This window comes from Diceros bicornis, chromosome 11 (assembly GCF_020826845.1).
Source record: "Diceros bicornis minor isolate mBicDic1 chromosome 11, mDicBic1.mat.cur, whole genome shotgun sequence".
In the NCBI taxonomy this organism is placed as follows: Eukaryota; Metazoa; Chordata; class Mammalia; order Perissodactyla; family Rhinocerotidae; genus Diceros; species Diceros bicornis.
In genome coordinates, this window is record NC_080750.1 from 31,104,666 (window position 1) to 31,127,567 (window position 22,902).

At 40.7% G+C, this 22,902-nt stretch overlaps 1 protein-coding gene across 1 annotated transcript in view; it reads right to left on the reverse strand.

The window, feature by feature from the left end:
• Positions 1 to 10,256: 10,256 nt before the first annotated feature.
• The window catches only part of RNF150 (ring finger protein 150), a 246,556-nt gene continuing 233,910 nt past the window's right edge, over positions 10,257 to 22,902 (reverse strand). Inside the window, exon 7 of the mRNA XM_058550117.1 lies at positions 10,257 to 16,082. Coding sequence (XP_058406100.1) covers positions 15,964 to 16,082 — 119 coding nt within the window. The 3' untranslated portion in view covers positions 10,257 to 15,963. The remainder of the gene's footprint in view (positions 16,083 to 22,902) is intronic.

Genomic DNA, 22,902 nt, shown 5'->3' on the forward strand with positions numbered 1-22,902 from the left:
ATTATTAATGCTAAACATTGTTTAGTGCTATGTTTAGCACATGGAGTAGACCTGTCATTAGAGCTATGAAGCCAAAGTACAAGGCGCTATGTGAGCATTTAACAGGGCTGCCTAACCAACCTGGGGTGAGAGAAGGTTTCTCCAAGGGAAAGCTCCTGAGCTGAGATCCGAAGGATGAACAGGCATTAACTAGAAGGGAGTGGGGCTGGAGCACGTGGGAGAGTGGTATAAACTAATTCTGGAGATGTTGTCAGGGGCCAGATCATGCAAGACTTAGGAGGTCATGTTAAGGATTCTCTCCTGTACTTGGACTTAGTAGAAATGGGAGGTGTTAAAGGATTTTAATTGGGTCAGTGTGAGGGAGTGTGTGTGTGTGCACGCGCATGTGTTTAGAGGCTGCTCTTGCTGCTTCATTTAGGTAAAGAATTAAGTGCGTGAGCTATCTTGTGAAATGCTATGTGGAACAAGATATTTGTGGTCAAACAATGAGTAGACGACACTCTAAGAACACTCCTTCCACATTACTTTTCAGGAACTCAGGTTGGACCTAGGATAAGGCATTTCTAGTTTTGTCATTGCCAACCTCCTTTTCAGCTGGGGTATATGGTTTCAATAATACATAGCCCAAGGGCTCTGTTTTCTGTTGTAGACCAATATACTTTCTCCCTTCTGTGAAACACCCGCTACCCCAACCATGTTGGTTGCTGTTGTCTAATCCCCCTTTCCTACTGTACAAGTATTACTGGAGAGGATTTCTGAAAGGTTATTCTTCCAAGTATTATTTGAGTGGAATCCATGTACCTCTGTTCTCCAAGGCCAGGATGTCTTTTCCATTTGATGGTCAGCAGAGCCCCCTACTGGGAGAAACAGCTCAATGACATAAATACCAATACAAAGTGCAAGCTTTCTGTAACATTTGGTGTGTGTGTATGTGTTTGCGGTTCACTCGTTTAATGTTAAATGTAATTACTGTGCACCGGCTAAGAAACTTACTCATTATCTTTGCAATAACTCTGACATATAATTATAAATGATTAGCTTCTCATCTGGTACATTTTCCAATTACTCTGGATTTAAGAGTCATTGTAAAAATTAATACAAATCACAAACTTATACTCTTAAAAAATCTGGAATTGATGTTGAGAAATAATTTGGTCCAGACTCCTGCTTCAAGAAAAATATCTAATCTTTTCAGGATACTGAGTTGTCTGTTCTATTCTTAAAATTTCCAGGGAAGGCCACTCCACAATATCATCAAAAACCAATTTCTATGTTTCTAATAATCCATTGCATTCTCATATTTGATAAAAATATCTTTTAAAATAAACTTATTTTAGAATAGTTTTAGACGTACAGAAAAGTTACAAAGATGCTATAGAGTTTCTGTGTGTTCCTCACCTAGATTTGCCTATTGTTACCCTCTGACGTTCCCAGGGTACATTTGTCACAACTAAGGAATTGACGTTGGTGCGTTACTATTAACTGAACTCCAGACTTTATTCAGGTTTCACTAGTTCTCCTTTAATGTCCTTTTTCTGTCCCAGGATCCCATCCCAGATACTACATTACATTTCGTCACGTCTTCTTAGGCTCCTCTGGTCTCGGACAGTTTCTGAGCGTTTGTTTTTGATGATCTTGACAGTCTTGAGGAGTACTGGTATTATTGGTATTAGTATTTAGTAGAAAGTCCCCTCATGTTTATTTGTCTGATGTTTTTCTCATGGTTATACTGGAGTTATGGGTTTTGGGAGGAAGACCACAGAGATAGGGTACCATCTCATCACATCATGTCAAGGGTGCACACCATCAACATGACATCACTGTTGAGATTAGTGCTGATCACCTGGGAGGTGGTGTTGGTTAGATTTCTCCCCTGCGAAGTAAATTTTTGTTGGTGTTTTTGTTTGTTTGTTTTTTAAATTGAAATCTATTTCCTCTTATTTTCTAGAGGTAGAGAAACATGTCAGCTTTCCTTTCAGAAGAGGGAAGGCAGTGTGACGTAGTGGTGAAGGACAGCTTTTAGAAGCTGGAAAGACTTGGGTGTTTTGAACAGTTTTGCCACTTACTGGCTGTGTGATCTTGGGCAAGTTACTTCCTAAGCTTCACTATCAGAATTTGAAAAATGGGGATAACAACAGTACTTTCCTCAACTGTTACGGCCAGGGCCCAATCACATGATGCAGATAGAGCCCTTACCAAGTGCCTGGTGCACTAACACGCACCTAACTCTGACACCCAAGGGTTTGCTATTATTACTGACGTTCATATGATAGCAGTGATTATAAGCACTAGGTATTTATTTTAAAGTCACTGTTGAGTTTATTCTTCGGAGTCAGTAGCAGCAATTCCTCAGCATGCAATTCTTTCCATTAATATGCAGGCCTGGACTAGGGTCCTTTGGGCTAAAAGGCTGAGCCTGGGTGGTTCATTCAGTTATGAGTTGAACAATCTTCACCGAGCGGCTCCTAGGTCCTGAAGATACAGCGCTGAACCAACAGACACAGTGTGGCTGTAGCCCTGCCAGTCCGGAGGAGAGTGCTCAGAGAGAGGGAGATTGGAGATACAGGCAGGGCTAGAGCATATGGGACTCTGTAAGTAAAATATAACCTTGTTTCTTCATTCCTGATCTGTAAGTCAAATAGTCTCAGGCAATAAAACATGCTATGGGTGGAATTCAATCTCCTCCACATCCACCATCATAAGATGAAAGCAGCCCAACCAAGGTGGTGATTTCACCTGTTCTCTCTTGCCGCTTGGCACTTGGGGGCTCTCTATTGGGCTCTGAAATGACTAGAATGGTGGTTTTCAAACTTTAGGGTGCATTAGAATCCCCTAATGGCTCTTTTCAACATGAATTTTGTATCCTGTACCTGATATTTCCCACATTGTCAATCTCTCTGCGTCTCACTCTGCACTCTGTCTTCCTCACAGTGGTTTGTTTCCTCACGTGTTTTGAGATTTTTGTGTGTGAGTTTCTGTTTCTTGGAACTTGGTCGTGGAGATTTCCTTGAGGGCCAGGTTTAAAGAGTATCCTCCGGTGAAGATATGAGTTGACTCTACTGAACACTTAGTGTAACTGTCAGTCTGGGACCACATTAAACTCAATCTGTGCCTCAGGTATTCAGGTCCCGCAGGTGGTTAGATTCTGATGCAGAGCTCATGCAGAGGCTTGTCTGTGGTTAGGGCATGTGGGGGTGTGAAGTGGAGGGGGAGATGGTTCATCTTTTCTCCTCCTTATCTAGAACCAAGGCCACCACTTGTAACATCTGTATCAACTCCTTCTGGAAGACATATTTTTTCTGGTTTGCTCATTGAGGTTTTCCTAGTTTATCCATCATTGTGGGTGCTGGTTTGGGGCCAAGGTCTCTGATTCTGACCCTGGAGTCTGTCCCTGTCCCTGGCAAAAGCAGTATAAACTCTTCCTGTGGTCTATTTTTGTATGACCTTTAAGCTAGAACAGTTTTTACATTTTTAAAGGGTTGGTGAAAAACAACACCAGTGAAAGAAAGCGACAGAAATCACGTGTGGCCCACAAGCCTGAAATCTTTGTCTGGCCTTTTACCGAAAAAACGGAAAAAACGTGTGGCTCCCTAGACCATCAGGGATCAGCATATGCCCCCAGGGCGAACTCAGTTTTTGATGCTTACTTTCCCCTCTGAGTACTACTTTCTTACAGTTTCTGGCTTCCAAGAATTTCTCTTACTTTCCCACCAGCTTAACTATCCTTCTTGAAGGAGATTTCTAATCTTTTATCCCCATATTTTTAAGTGTTCTCTAGTTTGGAGGGTTTCTCTGGACATCTAGTTTCCCTTAATATATGAAAACGAAGTCTTTTCTCTATACTTCCTGTCAAGCAAGTCTCAGCGCCATAGCAGAGGCTAGAAGAAGGGCAGGCTGTTGCCTGTGAGCCAGTTTTGGAAAGTACAAAATAATAACCAATTTTATTTTGAAAGAGGGAGTCTAGAAAGTTAATAACGCATACTGGGATCTTAAGACAATGAGGTTTCTTGCATAGCTAAAATTAGCATCACTGGGGACTCACCTTATAGGTGGTCTGTGTGTGTGTGTGTGTGTGTGTGTGTGTGTGTGTGTGTGCGCGCGCGCGTGCGCACACGTGCATGTGTCCCTGCTTTTATACTGTGGTTGGATCCACCCTATTTTGTTTCCAGATTAGAATTTTTCCTGCTCAGGGAGTGTTTTGTGACTATACAAAATATAAATCAATATAATGAAGTCCACTTTCAGTTTTCCTTGCTTTCCATTCCTGAGATTTCTGAGCAGTCTGGAGATGCCTACCCATTTATGGAAGGAGCATGATGCAACCCAATGAACTCTGGCAATGGCGTCAGGAAACGCAAGTTCTAGCCCTACCTCTGCCCCTAATTAATGTCCTCTCCTTTCTCCTCCTCCTTGTTTCAAACAAAGGGAATAAAAAAGAGGGAAAGAGAAAGTAATAAGAGGCAAATGGACCACTTTTAATTTTCCCAATTGTAAAGGAAGGGCTGTACATTGTTAGATTTACTGCGAGTTTTGCTGGTAGAAAACATCAGGCCCAGGCCCATAGCGATGAGATGTTACACTCTGTTGTGTTCTTACATTCTGTAATTAACTTTCTGCGCTCACATTTATTTATAGATATTGATGCCATTTCCAAAGCTCTGAATTATATGTTTTTTTTTTCTTAGAGATTTGAGACCCTTGACTCCTATTAGATCCATAATATCAATGACAGCTGTGTTGTGTATATAGCTCTCATAGCAACCAAGGGCAGTTGCCTGCCAATGAAAGCTGGTTCTGGTTTCTCCCCTGACTATTTAGTAAACGATCCTTAAGAACAAAGAAGGTAGGAGTGTTAGCGGGAGGCACAGAGCGGGTGGGTGCTTAGGTTAGGGGGGTCATGACTATGATCAGACCTTCTGGATGTTCCCACTGGGAGAGAGTGGGGAACGTCTTCCACAGCAGAAAGGCCTGAGGGCTTTGGGGAGGTTAATTGTTACCTCCCAGTGTGCCAGCAAATACAGGCTCCCACTGGTTGCAGATTTAGGGTGGTATCCTACCAGTGGTAGGGCACTGTGACTGCAAATCAATGAAGGGAGATCTAACCATGGTGAGCAGAGGGCTCTCCTGGTATGTGATGGCAAGTAGAAAGGTCACTGTCCCTTATTCTTCTCACAGTCAAGAACAAAGAATCACAGTGAGAGTTGAGGGAAACTCTATACCAATGAGTGTGATGAAATAAAAGGTAAACTAATTTCTGTTTTTGGATCACTAAGCGTGATGGAACTATTGTTCTGAAACATCTGATATGTATGAAACCTCTCAGTCATCTGAATTTTTCATCAGCTGGCACTCCCACTCTTTCATGTAGTTATCATAGAGCAAAAATAATTCACATCATCCCCCCCATCATCCCCGTTCCTCAATCTGGCACAATGTCTTACTCAACCAAGGCAAGGAGATGAGCAGGGAGACTTAACATTGGTTTAGAAGGAATTGTGAGACTTAGAAAAGAACTAAATACATTTTTGTGTTTTTTGAATAGCTCCTCATACTGCAAACAGGTGTTCACAGAGAATCGGGTGGCCAAGCTGGCTTATTACAAAGCTCTGAAGAGTTTTAAATACTCCATTCTCAAAGGGCCGAATATGCTGCATGGCTTCTCAAAACAAAAGCCCACAAAGTGGACTGTGTAAAGGGGCAGGGACTCTACTTCCCCGGTCAAAGCGTGATAATAAGGCAGCCACGTAGCCCCCGGTGCTCCCTGGCACACATGTGACTCTGAGCGGCCCCGAGTGACCTGTTTCCTGGAACATCTCCAGCCCAGGTGAAGCAGGCACCAGGCTGGCGGTGCAACCTGTGCACGCTGACCTTTCCCTGATAAAGTAGGCGCAGGGACTAGAAACAAGGGTCTGTGGGGTATGCAATATAGACAGGTGGGAAATGAGATCTAGCAGCTTTTCTCCAGTTCGAATGCCAACACGTTCCATGCAAGCAGCCTCGTCCAGCTCAGCGTTGAAAATGAAGCCCCTTGAGAATGAGGATTCTGTCATCAGTCAGCTTCGGGTAAAGCTGGGTTATACAAAGTCGAATTGGTGACTTAACGAAAGCCTTCTCGAAAGTTTTTAATAGCTAATATGTATAGTATGAAGCCTTATCCCAACTAAGTTGACCTTGAGACTCTGAGCTGTAATTTCTAACACATCCCAGGATATGTCCCAGAGAACATGTTTCCCAAATTGGGAACCCCTGGTCTAGTGGAAGTATTGTGGACATTGGAGTCAGGAGGGAAGGTTTCTAGATCCTGGGTAATAGCTTCACATCCCCAGATGTCAGCTTCATTGCTGACAACAGGCAGATAAAAATTGCGATAATGAAGCACAAAGTTGAACGTGACTTCTAATGTGGCACAATCATGATTGTTACTAACAATCCCCTTAGAATATCTTCCTACCTACAAATTAAGCAGGGACTGGTCCCGAGAGCCGAGTCTCCAGGGCACAAATGTTTTTCTGCTGTCAACACAGCAGTTCGTCTTCTGGGTAGGAAACACCACCTGGAGGCCACAGCGCTCAACACAGTTTGACTTTTTGCCAGCTGACTGTGTGGAATCCACAGCTCCTGGAGGGGTGCATGGCCAGGTGGACGGCTTCTGTCACAGGCTGAACTGCACTTGGCATGTCCAACCCTGCCTGCTCCTCCAGGGGGCGCGTCAGACAGAGAGGCTCTAAGGCACACCAAGGGCCCTGCCAGTTTCAAGTAGGTGATAATAAATAATAGGGACACCTCTCTTCTTTCCTTTCTTCCCAGGCTGGCTGCTCCCATCGTTTTTTATTTCCTTAGCATTCTCTCGCTAATTCAAAGAAATTGCTGTTTACAATCCTTTCGAGATGTACAAGTAAATATAAAAAAGGACCTCGCCGCCCAGCTCATCTGGTGAGATCCGTGGTGTAACCCTGCTTAGGATAACCTGCCCAATATGGCTCAGACAAAAGTGCTCAGTTCCCACTCAACAGCACCTCAAGCTAATTTAGCAAGCATTCTTCTCCTGAAGTGCTCAAAAGCCTTTAATCACTTCACTTAGAGGAACAGAGCTAACAGGAGGTCTGGTTTCCGGCACTTGATTTACCTGAGAGAAATAAAGAATATTAAATCTCTCGTTCTTTTAACATAATCACCATTTAATGATGAATGTCAATGTTTTAAAATCCATTGTGACACCTCTGGAACTTAAGACCAGGCAAGATGATTAGGAAATATCAATGACACAAACACAAGCATCCGGTTCCATTTTATTAAAAAACAAAACCAAACAAAATTTTGCAATGAAATTTCCTGGAATTCACAATCCTTTTCAAATCTTTATAGTTGCAATTTTTTTTAACAAGTACATAAGAACACGATTGCACTTATTTACATGATAGTCTTCTATATAACAAAAATAGCCATGTTGTACGATTGACTGTTTCCAATTATCATCCTTAATATTTCATCACTAGCCCAGTAAGAGACGAACTGTTTCTGCTCTCCAAGCACACAGAGAATAGAATAAAGCAAAATAAAAGTCTGTCTCAGAAGACAAATCCCTTTAAAGACAGTTTTTTAAAACTTCTGTGTATTTCAAGAGAGATATAAAGTGCTTTGGGAGGAGTAAGGTAGGTGCCTGAGGTGAGGAAGAAGGAGAAAGAGATTTATACAGGAAAAAAAAAAATAGCTACACTGCCTTAACTAATCATTTAAATATGCCCGTGACTTTGTACAGATGATGATGTTTGGGGAAAATAGCTACAGAACACACTACTGAATTTTTCAGCAATTAAGAGCTAACCAAAGTCCAAATTAAAAGTCACCCATGCAAATGCCATCAGGAATAACTTTTGTGATTTCACGTGCCAAATAAATCAAGGGAGCTCAGTCTCATGATCTGAATATGAAGAGGATGGGTAAAGCCGTGATGGGACCATCATGTGTATGATCTGCAGACTGGCCAGAAAGACCTCGTGGGGAAGCTCAGTAAAATTCTACCCGTGACATTCATTTTACAATAAAAGCACACAATGTATGTTTAGGAAGGAAAAATAAATCCATTGGATTTTTTTCTCGCCAGTAAGGAGGCACTACAGATTGATGTATGATGCCATATCTGACTATTTCATAATGGTAAATTCATTCTTTGTAGCAGATGTTTTTTTCCAGTGGAAAAAAATAATGTGATATATACAAAGGGGTTAAAATAAATTGGGTTTTTTTCTTTTCACATTATTGAACTGGCAATTTCTGGTCATGTTCTGCAGTCTACAAAATCAGGTGTCACTTACATACTGCGTGTGAGGATCCCCTGGAAACTAGAATAGTCATCTTCCCAGCTCATGAACATTTTAAAGAACAATACCCATTATTTTTCAGGAAATGAATGGAATGTAACTTTTCACAAGTACAAAATTACTTCAAGTTTTCTAAATATAAGGGACATCCCACTATAAAAATAACAGTCCCTCCCTACCCTCCCCCACCCCTACATCTCTTTCTAATTATAAAATGGTACAACCATTTCAGATTACTAATGTGAAAGCAGGAAGGAAACATATTATTATGTACATGTACAAAACACGTCAGTATTTCACACCATTTACATTCATATGAAAGAAGTCTGTTTATTGACCTTCCTTTGCAATTTGACAAGAATCAAGTTGAGATAAGTTACAAAACAATCAGGCCCAGGCCTTATAACTCTGCACAAACATTTCAGCCAGAGGCATCTTCTTCGCAAACAAAGCAATTCAACATTTTGCAGAAGAAAGGGCTGCTGACAGTGAGATCTTCTGTGGGGTTCTTCAACTTTTCAGAGTTTGTGACATTCCTTCCTCTTTTGATGAATGTGGACCAAATTCTCAGCAATGGAAGAAGTTGTACGATGAAAGGCAAATAACCAGTTGTTGAGGAAATGGTGACCCTAGTCAAACTAATTGGCTGAAAAAATAATGACGATTATTCCAGCAGAGGGCACCCTGTCCCCTTGCAATAACATCCTGAACAGTAAGTACCATAGAAGCCAAACAACACAGCTGAAAAGTCCATATAGTAGTGGTCCTCAACTGTTCTACTATCAGTACCGACCATAGTTTGGTATGTTCTTCAAAAGAGCAAGATATAATGTAATTAACTAGTTCTTATACATGAAAATTCTTTGGCTATTTAAAATCTTCACATTCTCAGAACAATATTCAGAGTTCAATAAAGCGCTAGATTTGTCTACAACTTTTGAGGGAAAAGGAGGCTAAACACTAGACTTTAGAGATGGTGTGGTACTAAGGCCACGATATATTTTTTTAGATTTCTGGATTTAGTAAGGTCAATCACCAGCCTGCAAGAGAAACCCCTCGAAGGTTTTACAGTTTCATTCAACCGGGAAACCCACCTTTACTTTCATTTATGAGAATATTAGGAGAAAACTAAACTAGTCAATAGAAAAAACATGTGTCCATGTGGGTGGTGATCAGTCTTTGGTTTATACAGTACACATGGTCCCTGCATTTTCCCTGCTTCTCCAAGTCCTTCACTTTAGTAAGGATGACAAGACAATCGGCCAAGCAGTGACTCTGGGCAACCCAGGTGGAGCTACCTTCTCCAGATTTTCTCCCTTACTCTGCTCAGACCTGCAGACCTCTTAAGAGATGTATATTCTTGCCTTACCATTACCATCAACAAATATTTATCAGGTGGCCATAGCATGAATGGCTCTGTGGTAAGTGCAAACCTCAACAGTAGCAGGAGGATGAGAAGGTCTTTGATCACTGAGATTCCTGAAAAAGCCACTTGACCGTGAAGCACTCGAGGTGGGCATAGTTCAGAGGGTGGCAAAGGGAGATGCGAATGACCTCAGCAGGTTCCTTGCAGAACAAGCAGGTTTTGTAATTAAAGGGCTTGCTAATTAAGAGTTCACATCTAGGATCCGGTATCACGTCTTTAGTTTTGGGATGATAATTTAGTGCCATCAAAAGGTTCAGAGTGGAAGTGTGTGGCTACTGATCTATGGGTCTTTACAAATTCTTATTCCTATCACAAAAGGCCTGGAGTTGTGAGATGGGGAGAAAAGCAGGGAAAGGGAAGAGGTAAGTGACGATGAGAAACTCATACCTGCTTCTCAGAATCAATTTACTTTCCAAACAATCTCAACCTTCTTTGCAATCATAAGAGTTTAACTCATGAATGTTCAACTCCTTATCCGCCCCCCTCACCCCAAAAAACAAACAAAAAAACCCAGGTCAGCTCTAAACGTAGAGGATGACCATTTATTCGGGAAAAGCATCCATGTTCACATCCTGCCATCCTCTTTTCTGACTCCCCGCAGGCAGTATTCCCACCTCCTTATAACTGCCATCGTCAAATGTACTCTTCAGTCCCAGCTATGCAATAGCATGGATGAGGGACTTCTGTGACACAGAGCAGTGCACAAGGAACCGTGTGTCCCTCACCTTAGAAGGATAGTTTCTTTGTGCCTCTTTTTCAGTCTTAAGGAAGAAGTGGCCTCCTGATCACTTACCTGTTCGTAAGCAAGCTCTCCTGCTACGATGTTAAGGAGCATGAGTGGACATCAGATACAGGACAGCCCACAAGTCTGTCCAAGAAATCCTAACCCTGGGGGCCTGTGGTGAACTAGGAAGGTCACAAATGCTGGATGTGGAAGCTAATCGATCTAGAGAGCATTCTGGAACTGTTACCTTGCCATTATTTGCCTAGGAGACTTTTCTGGCAAGGAAGTCTGAAAAAAAAAATAACAATAGCTATAGGTGGTCTGAGATAAAATTAGTGATATGAGAAGTGAAAACGAGCCTAGCTCCACTAAGGAGGAAGTTAATTTGCTTCTATAGTAAACTGGTTTTCCTCACCAGAAGTGCAAATATAGATACTGCTACACCATAATAAGAAAAACACCAACAACAGTAACAATGATCATCACAAGAATAACTCTATAGTTCCAGAGCCACAGAGGTTTTTTGCCCTGAAAGACAGGAAAAGAATGTGTGTGGGTGTGCGTACAAAGAGAAAGGCAGTCAGAGAAGCCAGAGATAGAGAAAGACACACAGACAGAAAAGGGCAAGAAATCTAAGTGAAAGCAGATAAAAATGCTACCGGAATTTGCCTCAGGGGCTCTAGACCCAGAGAGGGCTGGGTCCTTGCCCCTTGGAGAGAGTGACTCTATATCCTAGGTTTTCTGAAAGAATTTTGATTTAATGAGATTTCTTTGCTTTCAGTCAAGGCGCGATGCATTCAATGGATAACGAAATGCCATTTATTTTTTATGCTCTGCAAGAATTTTCATCTAAACAAAACGCATAAATAAGAAAGAAGCCTATGTTAGGCGATCTGTCATCATTTTTGGTTCTGAAAGTGTGGCAGCCACAGGGATGTCAGGGCACTAACTGAAAGAGCCACTGGGCACCATGGTTTTTGATATGACCAAATCCAGACCCATGAAGGTCCAGGGATGTTTCCATCAGAATGAGGAAAATGCTGAAAACAAAACAAAGCAAACAAAAAAAACCTCTTTGGACAGGGCCGGCATGGTGGCGCAGCGGTTAAGTGTACACGCTCCGCTGCGGTGGCCCAGGGTTTGCAGTTTCAGATCCTGGGTGCACACCGACGCACTGCTTGTTAAGCCATGCTGTGGTGGCGTCCCATATAAAATAGAGCAAGATGGGCATGGACGTTAGCCCAGGGCCAATCTTCCTCAGCAAAAAGAGGAGGATTGACATGGATGTTAGCTCAGGGCTGATCTTTCTCACAAAAAACAACAACAACAAAACCCTCTTTGGACGGAGATTTGCCTCCATGGTTATGATCATTACTGTGTGATGTCAGAATAGGAGGTGCCTTTGTCACTATTAACTTTCTACCTTCTCCAAACTCTCCACCTCTTCCTGCCTCGATGACAGAGTTGACATTTCAGGGGTGACCAGACTCTAGAGACTAAATCAGTATTCAGATGCTGTATTCATAATCAGGGCTCAGTTCCTTCCAAAGGGACCAGCCACACAGGAGGTAGCAATTCTTAGAAGTGACTCTAAATTATTCTGAGGGAATGGAAATGCTCCTTTTCTTGCCCACAGCCTTGGGATGAGAGGGGGATGCTGACATCTGAGTTGAGAGTTGGCTATTGCAGGTGGTCATAATTCACCAAGTAGAGGCCAGACGGTCACAAGCCCCTAATACTTTTTCTCCCTAAGGCCACACAAAGTCTTGTATTTGGAGTCAATATGTAACTTCCCACTTTTTCCTCCCAAATACACAATGCTTTAGCTATGGCTGTGGGGCCAGGAGCACTGGGACTGGGAAAAGACTTTCTGCCAACCAGGAAGAAGGACAACTAGGGGTTGAGGTAAAGCTGGGCGCCCGTAGTCTGGAATTCTCCTTGGCTCCTGAGTGCCACATATCAGTCTACGGGTTTGTCACAGAAGCTAGGGATATAATTTTCTTTCAGCACCAAATCAACATGGTTTGTGTGACTTTTAAAAAAACAACTGGTCAGAGAAGTAACAGTAAACAATAATGGACATAAGTGGTGTGGTCAGACAGGTCAAGAAGAAATTTCAAAAAGGGCGTTCTGAACACTTATTCATTACAAAACAAATGGATCTCTGGGTTTCTCACTGGGTGGAGTCTAGTTCTCTCTGGAGGTAATTAGTATTTAACCTTTTGTCTTTGCAAGGCTCAGGGAATCTAGTGAGGATATTGGAGAAGCTCTAGACCTGTGCTGTCCCAATCGGCAGCCACGAGCCTCATGTGGCTATGAGTGCTGGAGATGCAGCTGGTCCAAACTGAGATGTGCTGTGAGTGTAACATACACAATGGATTTAGAAGACTTAGTACAAAAAAGAATTTAAAGTACTTCATTAATACTTTTTACATTAATTACATGTCGAAACAACAATATTGGATGAAATAAATATATTATTAAAATTATTTTTACCTGTTTTTTTTTTTACTTTTTTTAACGTGGCCAGTAGAAAATTTAAAGTTACATTTGTGATGTGCATTATATTTCTATTGGACAGTGCTGGTCTAGACACTCACTACAGAAAAACACACATCTGCAAATACACATCAAGTCTACATATACTTCTAAAGGGTTCCCATCCCTTTGACACTCTCTGTACACTACCAGCTCCCCAGCGCAGAGATCCCTCTTGGGGGGAGGGAGTGAAGAAGACTATGGGAGAAGGCCTGTTTCCATTTCTTTTGAATCCTTCCATGCTGGTTAAACTTTTTTTTTTAATTACCAAAGCCACAGGAAAATCCTCCAGAAACAAACCTTTGGTAAGTAGAGAACCTCCTAGGCTCAGGGGGTTTGTAGCAGAACCTCCTCGGGGTCAGGTCCACACATTTCAGATGGGCCTCCTGGGCCCCTCATCATCTACACAGAATCCTATAAGGGCCGCTGTGGCCACAGCACATGTCTGTAACCAATTCCTGATTGATCTGGTCGCCAGCAGGAAGAGAGAACACTTACCAGAGGACTACACAATCCACAAGGTATTTTCTCTCTGGGTAGGGAATACAATTTACAGTTCTTTTGCTGTTGAATTATCCTTCTAATCCCATTTGACTTTGGTTAATACCAAAATTTATTTTGGGCAAAGCTGACTGAAGGAGTCGGGGGTGCAGTCCTATGCTGATCGAGGAAAGGAAACACCTTGAGATTAAGAATTCCACACTGAGAACTAGGATGTGAAGGTATCCAGAGATTGCAAACTCTGCGACTAACAGTGATTTTAAAACAAGGCAAAACTAAACAACTTCTCCTTGGCCTTAAAACTTCAATCATTTAGATATTCATTCTCAGCAACACAGGAGTACCAAATCTCAAAAGTGGTTATTGTATGTTACACATCAAGTTACTCTGCCTCCCCAAGGTAAAAAGTCTGCTACATGTCATCAGTATCTGCGAAAAATGGATCCCCCTGGCAAAACACTCAGTGGTCATAAGGTCAGAAGGAGACTTGGGCACCATCTTGTTAAACTCCTTCACTTTACAGGTGGAGAAGTGGAGGCCCAGCAAGTATGTGGCTCATCCAGGCCTCCTGACTCCTGGTTCAGCTCTGTCTTCATTCCTCCCAGCCTCCTTCCCACGCCCAGACACTGGGTTTCATCCCAGACACCGGGTTTCATCACAGGAAATGTTGGACTCCTAGAGAGACGTGACATTTCTGGAGGTGGTAATCATTTTCCTTGCTTTGCTGCCTACTTAGAAAGCATCAAGTAGGAAATCATTAAAGGAGGTAAAAAAAGAGCGGCCAGTGGTCTCCCTTGACATACCCTCTACGTTTCAGCAGGCAGCAAGGTTTTATGGCAGACTCTGCTTTGGGATGTGTGTGACATAATGACGTGGAAAAGCCTCGTCAAATACGTAAATCACTCAGTGAGAAAAGCTTTCTGCCTAGTTTCCCCAAGCAGCAGCGCGGCCTTCTTACAGAGGAGGAGGCGATCCAAGATTGTTCAGAGAAAACTATTCACTACCTTAGTCAGCTCTGCACCTGTAGAGTCTACATGTATTACAAAATTGCCCACTGAAAAAATAGCACATCTCTGTCATAGTTACAAAAAAAGAATAGAAACATAAACAGTTTAAAAACGCCGGTGGGTTTTAGTATTCATCTGATACCTCTTTTCCTTGCCCTCTTTGTCTCTCTCAGTCAGGAGAAACTTGATTTAGCAAATTTCGATGCTGTACCTTTTAGATCAAATGGTGTATCAAATCACACCTCCTTCTCACTTGGTATCTGGATGCACTCAGGAAGCCCTGGTAAGCAATTTTCTAAGGATTCACCTAAATCCTTCCTCGAGGTCTGGCAAGCTTTAATAGAAGTGTGTTGGAACTAAAGTAAAAGCTAGGTGCTTTTGCAGCCCCCACTGCATTGGAGACTGGGCTCAAAGATGATTGGATCTTTTCTAAAGCTTCCATCTGCTGCAGAAGCCACTTGTAGAGGTAACAAAGGACTGTTCTAGCCTTGGGGAAACCAATACAACAGACATTTTACTTTTGAGAAGAATATGTGGTGTCTGGTCTTAAGACCAGGCTTGCAGTTCCGGTTACAAGCCCTACAGCCATGAAGAATGGAGTTAATGCTCTGGAGGGCACTTCTGAGTTCAGAATTTCAGCCAAAGACTGTAAGGTCCAGAAAAATTGACGTGCCCCACTAGAGCTTCCTTCTCATGTCACAAGGACCCTTAACAGAGCCTGGCAAGTGGAAGCCAGGGTGATGTAGCTGAAAATAAGGAGCAGTGGCCTCAGCAGATTCAGAGTTTAGTGTTGGGGATCTCTGGCAGCTGGGATCTTCAAAATCCACTTAAAAGAATTTAGATTCTTAATGAAAGCTGGCCTTAGACTGTTTCAGGGTGCTGAGGCACTTCCCAAAGCCATGCACACTTCAGGCTGAGAGGTCAAGGCCATTAATCTCAGAGATGGAATACAAACCCAGCATAGCAAGAACTGGTGCTTCTAAATGGAACTCTATACAAAAGCTGGAGTGAGTCAAAGGAAAAACAAAGAAGTGGATGTAAGGTAAACTACACACAGCTTTTAAAAGGAAACTGCCAAAGAAATCAAACGACATTCCAAAAAACAAGAGAACAAGACCTGGAAAAAATGGAAATGAAACTAAGAAGCCCTAATACTGTCCTTCAGTCTGTTTTAGGAGCTTCTGAAGTGTGTGTCTACAAGGACATGGAAGGGAAAATCAGCTTTCAACTTCCCAGCTGCCAAGGCCATGGACTGTTGCAGAGATGGAGAAACTGCATCCTGATGAACGTGACTTTGGATATTGCTTTTCATTACCATTCTTGAGTGGAGCGCCGTTGGAGTTGCCAACGTGTTCTGGAGGTGTGTGTGCCCGGTCCAAGTCTTGGGGGCACTCCTCTCTTCCTTCCCCTCGGGTCCTACCATCCCTGTTTTCTGTATTTGCCATTTCAAGATTTCACCTCTTCGCAGTCTTGGTCAGTGGAAAGTTCTACATCAGACAGTCCAACCTCCATTGCCATAATTAGCGAGATGTCAGAATCACTGCTTACAGCCGGTTCCTGCTCACCTGGGGAGGAGAAAGCAAAGTTGATGGTGAACACTGAACTATGTCTTTGGATGCTGGTTATCTCAATACAATTGTCTTTAGTAACATTTCTTTGAAGGCCAAAAGTTAAGACATTAGAAAATTGGCTATTTTGTAAAAATAAATCAGTTAGAGCCTCATCTCATATTATAGCCCAAAATAAATTCTAAGTGGGTCAAAAAGTTAAATGTAAACAAGACACCAATAAAACTAGAAGAAAATATATCTTACAAGTATATATCTAAGTAAGAAAATATATATCTAATATAAGTAGGGCAAGATAGTCTACATGGAAAAGCAATTGAGCAAATCACAGAAGAAAAGATCGATAAATGTGCATAAAATTTAAAAAATGTCAAAAACATGAAAAATAAGGTCAAAAGGCATATATCACATTGGAAATATTTCTAAAAACTTCACAGATGATTGTATTCTTAACATATAGAGAGCTTTTAAATCAGTAAGTAAAACTAACAGTCCAACAGAAAAATGGGCAAAAATTACTGTTACACAATTCACAAAAGATTGTAATATAAATGACCAATAAATATAAAGTAAAAATGAGCTACTCATTTTTGTTTATGAAATCTTCACTCTTTAAAAAAGAGAATGTTACAGGGGCCGGCCCAGTGGCGCAAGCAGTTAAGTGTGCGTGCTCTGCTGCGGCGTCCCGGGTTTCGCCAGTTTGGATCCCAGGCGCGCACCAACGCACTGCTTGTCAAGTCATGCTGTGGCGGCGTCCCATATAAAGTAGAGGAAGATGGGCATGGATGTTAGCCCAGGGCTAGTCTTCCTCAGCAAAAAAAGAGGAGGATTGGCAGACGTGAGCTCAGGGCCAATCTTCCTCACACACACACAAAAAGGTAATATTACAGTTAAGGGTACACTGAGGTAGCTTCTTTGATCTATTGCACTTGGAACTATGAAATTTTCATGCAGTAATTTCATTTCCAGAATGCAATATAGAGAAATAATCAGAGCTGCAAAAATAGTCCTTTAAGCATTTTTTACAGCAGCAAAACATTGCAAGTAACAAAGTCCAACAACAGAGAATATCCGAATAAACTATGTTACTTCTAAAGGACAATCTTCTTGTTATAACTTAAAATGACATTTCCAAAGAATTTGTAGTTACATAAGAAAATGCTCACGGTATACTGTCAAGTGGAAACAGAAGTATTCAAAGCTTTATATGCAGTGAGGTTGGCAGAGAAAGTTAACTAGAAGCAAGGAAGCCAAAAATTCTAATAAGAGTTGTCTGAAGTTTTGGGATCTATATTCATTTTCTTTTAAAAAAATTTTTTCAGTTTTACTCCCAAACATTCTGCAATGAACAAGTATCATTCGTTCACTCAAGACATAATGAGTCCCCATTATGTGCTAAGGATTGTGCTACATACTAGGGATATAGGTGAAAGTAAGACAATTCCTGTCCTCAAGGAGCTTACCATTCCATAGGTAAGCAGACCATTAGCTGGTCAATGACAACACATTAGGATAAGCAATATGCTGGAAAATGTATCTGGTGTTATAGGAGCAGGTAAGAGAAGGGTCAAAGAAGGATTCCCATAGGGGGGTGATGTTTAAACAGAGTCCTGAAGGATAACTCGTATTGCAGCACATGAATGAGAAGGAAGTATCCTTTAAGCACTAGCAATAGTGTGTACAGATATCTGGAGGTTATAGGCAGCCTTGTGCAGATGGACATCAGATTGTATTTAAATATGACTGGAATGCAGCCTCAAGCTAGGGAGTATGAACAGGGGAGGCTAAGGATCTCAGCTGCATAAAAGGCAGCTTTAAAACCAAAAGATCTTGTATGTTCCATTACCCTGCAGAAGAAATACACAATTAAAAGACCAACAAAATGTCTAAGTCCTAAGGATGGTTATAGCATGGATGGTTCTAACACTTTTGCTCTGATAATCACTGACACAATTTATTTCATGTTGAGGTACGGTTAAGGAAAATATATGAGCTTCATGAAGGGCAATGAATTCTTAAGATGTTTAAAAGGAAACAGAGAACTAACAGAGTTATGGCCTTAAGAATCAGTTTTAGAGAAATGCGGTGTGTCACAGGAATATACCCAACCTAAAGACTCAGCTCTACTATGTTTCCTGGGCCCATAAGTGCATGAGTCACAGTAACGTAGACAGATCAATGGCTAGAATAAAATTTTGGAAGCAGCTCTCTGAAGATAAAGGTATTTAGTATTTGAAAATGGTGGCATTCAACAAACATTCAATAAAACTAGTCATTTAGAAAAAAGGTTCTATCAAAAAACTTTTAGAATAAATGAATTCAGTAAAGTTGTACAATGTAAAATTAATAGACAAAAATCTATTGCGTTCCTATACACTAATAATGAACTATCGGAAAGAGAAATTAAGAAAACAATCCCATTTACAATTGCATCAAAAAGAATAAAACACCTAGGAATAAATTTAACCAAGGAGGTGAAAGACTTGTATACTGAAAACTACAAGACATTAATGAAAGAAATTGAAGACAACACATATAAATAGAAAGATATCCATGTTCAGGGATTGTAGGATTAATATTGTTAAATGTCCATACTTCCCAAAGCAATCTACAGATTCAATGTAATTCCTATCAAAATTCCAATGGCTTTCTTCACAAAAATAGAACAAACAATCCTATAATTTGTATGGAACCACAAAAGATCTCAAGGAGCCAAAGCAACCTTGAGAAAGAAGAACAAAGGTGGAGGCATCATGCTCCCTGATTTCAAACTATAATACAAAGCTATAGTAATTAAAACAGTATGGCATTGGCATAAAAACAGACACACAGATCAATGGAACAGAATAGAGAGCCAGGAAATAAACCCATACACATATGGTCAATTACTTTATGACAAAGGAGCCAAGAATACACACTAGGGAAAGGACAGTCTCTTCAATAAATGGTGTTGGGAAAACTGGACAGCCACATGCAAAAGAATGAAACTGTACCACTAGCTTACACTATACACAAAAATTAACTTGAAATTGATTCAAGATGCAAACATAAGACTTGAAACCATAAAAGTCCTAGAAGAAAACATAGGCAGTAAGCTCCTTGACATAGGTCTTGGTGATGATTTTCTGAATCTGACACCAAAAGCAAAAGCAACAAAAGCAAAAATAAACAAGTGGGACTACATCAAACTAAAGAGCTTATGCAGAGCAAATAAAACCATCAACAAAATGAGAAGGCAACATATTGAATGGGATAAAATATTTGCAAATCATATACCTGATAAGGGGTTAATATCCAAAATATATAAAGTACTCATATATCTCAATAGCAAAAAACAATCTGATTAAAAAATGGGCAGAAGACCTGAATAGACATTTTTCCAAAGAAGACACACAGATGGCCAACAGGTACATAGAAAGATGCTCAACATGATTAATTGTCAGGGAAATGCAGATCAAAACTACAGTGAGATATCACCTCACACTTGTTAGAATGGCTATTATTAAAAAGACAAGAAATAAGAAGTGTTGGCGAGGAAGTGGAGAAAAGGGAAGCTTTGTGCACTGTTGGGGGGAATGTAAATTGGTGCAGCCACTATGGAAAACAGTACGGAGGTTCCTCAAAAAATTAAAAATAGAACTACCATATGATCCAGCAATTCCACTTCTGAGTATTTATCAGAAAGAAACAAAATCACTATCTTGAAAAGATATATGCATCCCCATGTTCACTGCAGCATTATTAACAATAGCCAAGATGTGAAAACAACCTAAATGTCCATTGATGGATGAATGGATAAAGAAACTTTGGTATATATGTACAATGGAATATCATTCAGCCATAAAAAAGAAGGAAATCTTGCCATTTGCGACAACATGAATGGACCTTGAGGGCACTACGCTAAGTGAATAAGTCAGTCAGAGAAAGACAAATACTGTATGATCTCATTTATATGTGGAATCTAACCCCCTCCTCCCAAAACAAATAAGTTTGTAGATACAGAGAACAGATTGGTGGTTGCCAGCGGTGGGAGTTGGGGGGTGGGAGAAATGGGTGAAGGGGATATTAAATGTTAAAAAAAGCCCGCGGCATTCTTGGGATAGGCTGCATACTCATAACATGTAGGGAGATAAAAACATTAGATATGTTTATTTAAAAAAAAAGAAACTGTTGATCTGAATCATAGAATCCTGTAATAATAAAGATCTAAAGAACTAGTGGGAAAATATACAAATTTATAGTAAAAAAAAAAAAAAAAAGAAAGAAAGAAAAAACTGAAATTGGATCCCTGCCTCACACTTCACAACAAAATACATTGTAGGCTGGCTAAATCTCTCTCTCTCTTTCTCTCTCTCTCTCTCTATCTATACCTACACCGATAGCCCACCCTTATTTTTTGTGTGTGCACTTCCTTCTCATTTATCGTCTTCTCCAGACCCATCTGGTACCTCAATTCCTGACCTTTGGGAATTCTCTGACGCAAATTGTGATGGCTCCCTCTTTCCTCACGGCTGCTCTGCACTGTCTTCTCGGCAGGGCCACGGCTGGCTGTTGTGCAGGCTGTGCTCAGCACCACTCCACAGGAAGTCTTCAGTGGAGTCCTAGTGAGAGTAGCTGCTGAATTTGGGCAGGACACAACCCGCACAGCCAGACACAGGCGCTCGTTCTGTTTTTCCGGTCCACTATGTCACTGATCCTTCATCCATTTTTTCCAGTTGCCCAAATTTTGTCTCTTCTTACATTTTCCCTCTCCATGTTGGTCTACGCCTTACAAAAGCCCTTCGCTATAGTTTTGTGGGATTTTAGGAGAGACTGGAAGTAGTTTCATACTTCAATCCACTCTTTTTACTCAGTGCTCTCCTTAAGCATCACTTTTACAATGAGAAATGTATTTACTTAAAATCATATTTATGGGATTTTATATGGGAAGATAGGTTTACTGGGAACCTATCTTACTTTAGGAGACTGTATTCTAGTCTCAGCTATTAGTAACTATACATGTTACTTTGTATAAGTCACTTTCTCCTCTAGGGCTAAAGTTTAATTGTCTATAAAATGAGAGTTTGGACTAGATATCTTAGAGTCCTTTCCAAGTGGTACAGTTTATAAGTTTATATGTTGATGCCAAACTAGCACAGTGCCTCATATATGGTGGGTTCTCAATAATTAATAGAATTACCACTCAGAAACAAAGTTGTCTATCTTTTTTTATAACCCTTCAAATTGCTGTTGTTATTTTTTTAATTTTTTCTTAATCAAAAAGAAGGTCTGCTTATTGTATATTTAGTACTAGTATGTACTATTGGGAGAATTCAGTACGTTGAGTTGTAATGAAAGCTGAAATATCCCAGAGATAAAAAATGAGGGCTAATTTATAGAGATATAATCTCCATTTCTTCTCTCATTTTTGTTTCTGCAATGGTCCATGAACCAATGCAGCTCATAAAAAGCCAAAATTTTCAGCTCACAATTAAACTGTAAGTCAATGAAAGAGCTCATCATGGAGTGATTCTATGACTTTCATATAGATTTAGTGAAAAAAGAGAAGCACAGATGAAGAGCTAACTTAGAATCCTATAGAGATAGCTCACTGGACCTGCAGTGGCACCTTCTCACCTTCACTTCTGGCTTTTCACCCACCAGCCTCAGCAGATTTCACGGATTCATTCTCACCACAGTGTTTTCTAAATCGAAATGTGTGAATTGAAAGACAAAAGTGCCACAGGGGTGCTCTAACTATGGGCTGCTGAATTCGCGATGCTATTTTGGAAATTGGCTGTCCTGCACAGCCCTAGGCAAAGACGAATTCAAATCAATAAAAATACACATTTCCAAAAAATGGTTCACTTTGATGTGACGTTGCATCGACCACATCAGCTAATCATTTTCCATATCAAAACTTAAAAAAATGACCTGAAGACATTTGAAACTTGAAATTATTCTTTACTCTGTCCTATGTTTTCAATTGAACTTCGTTTGTTCCACAATTTTTAAAGTCCTTTAATCCAGGCAGATGTCTTACTTTGAGGCTACAATAATACAAATGAAAACGCTGTCATTAAAACATTTAGAAGGTTCTCCATAGGTGGCACTAATTGGAGAGTGTAAAGTAGCTATTAACAATACAAATGTTCACTGAATTTTACCTCCTTCCCTGCAAAAGCTAATAAAACTAATGCAAAAATAACATTGGCCTTTATTGAATTCTCACAACAACCTTTTGATGTAGGTATTATTATTCCCGTTCTATAGATGAAAATAAATACTTAGTCCATTTGACACAGTAGCATAATACCTACTTGACACTCTCTTCTCTTGGTTTTCATGCATTGTAAAGACATTGAGAGAATTTAAACAGGGAGTCATATGATCCACTTAATATTTTAAAGACCACTCTTGCTGTTACGTGAAGAATAAATTGGTAGGACAAAGGGTGGAGGAAATCCAGAGGAAACTACTGCAGCAAAAGAGATGAAACATGACCGTGGCTTGTTGTGGCAATAGGAAAGGAGATAAGGGGACAAACTGAAGAAATATTTTAGAAGAAGGATATCTAGAAAAGTGGTGGACCGGACAAAGACAGTAAGAGAGGAGAAAGTAGAGAATAACTCCCACATTTCTTGAGCAATACAGGTACCATTTACTGAGCTGGAGAAATTAGAAGATGAACAGGTGGGGAGAGATTGAGAGTTCCGTTTTGCATATGCTATGTCTGAGATGTCTGTAAGACATCCAAGGGAGATGTGGAGTTGGCAGCTAGATAAGGAGTCTGGAGTTTAGAGAAGAGGCCATGACTATCAATAAATGTGGGAGGCTT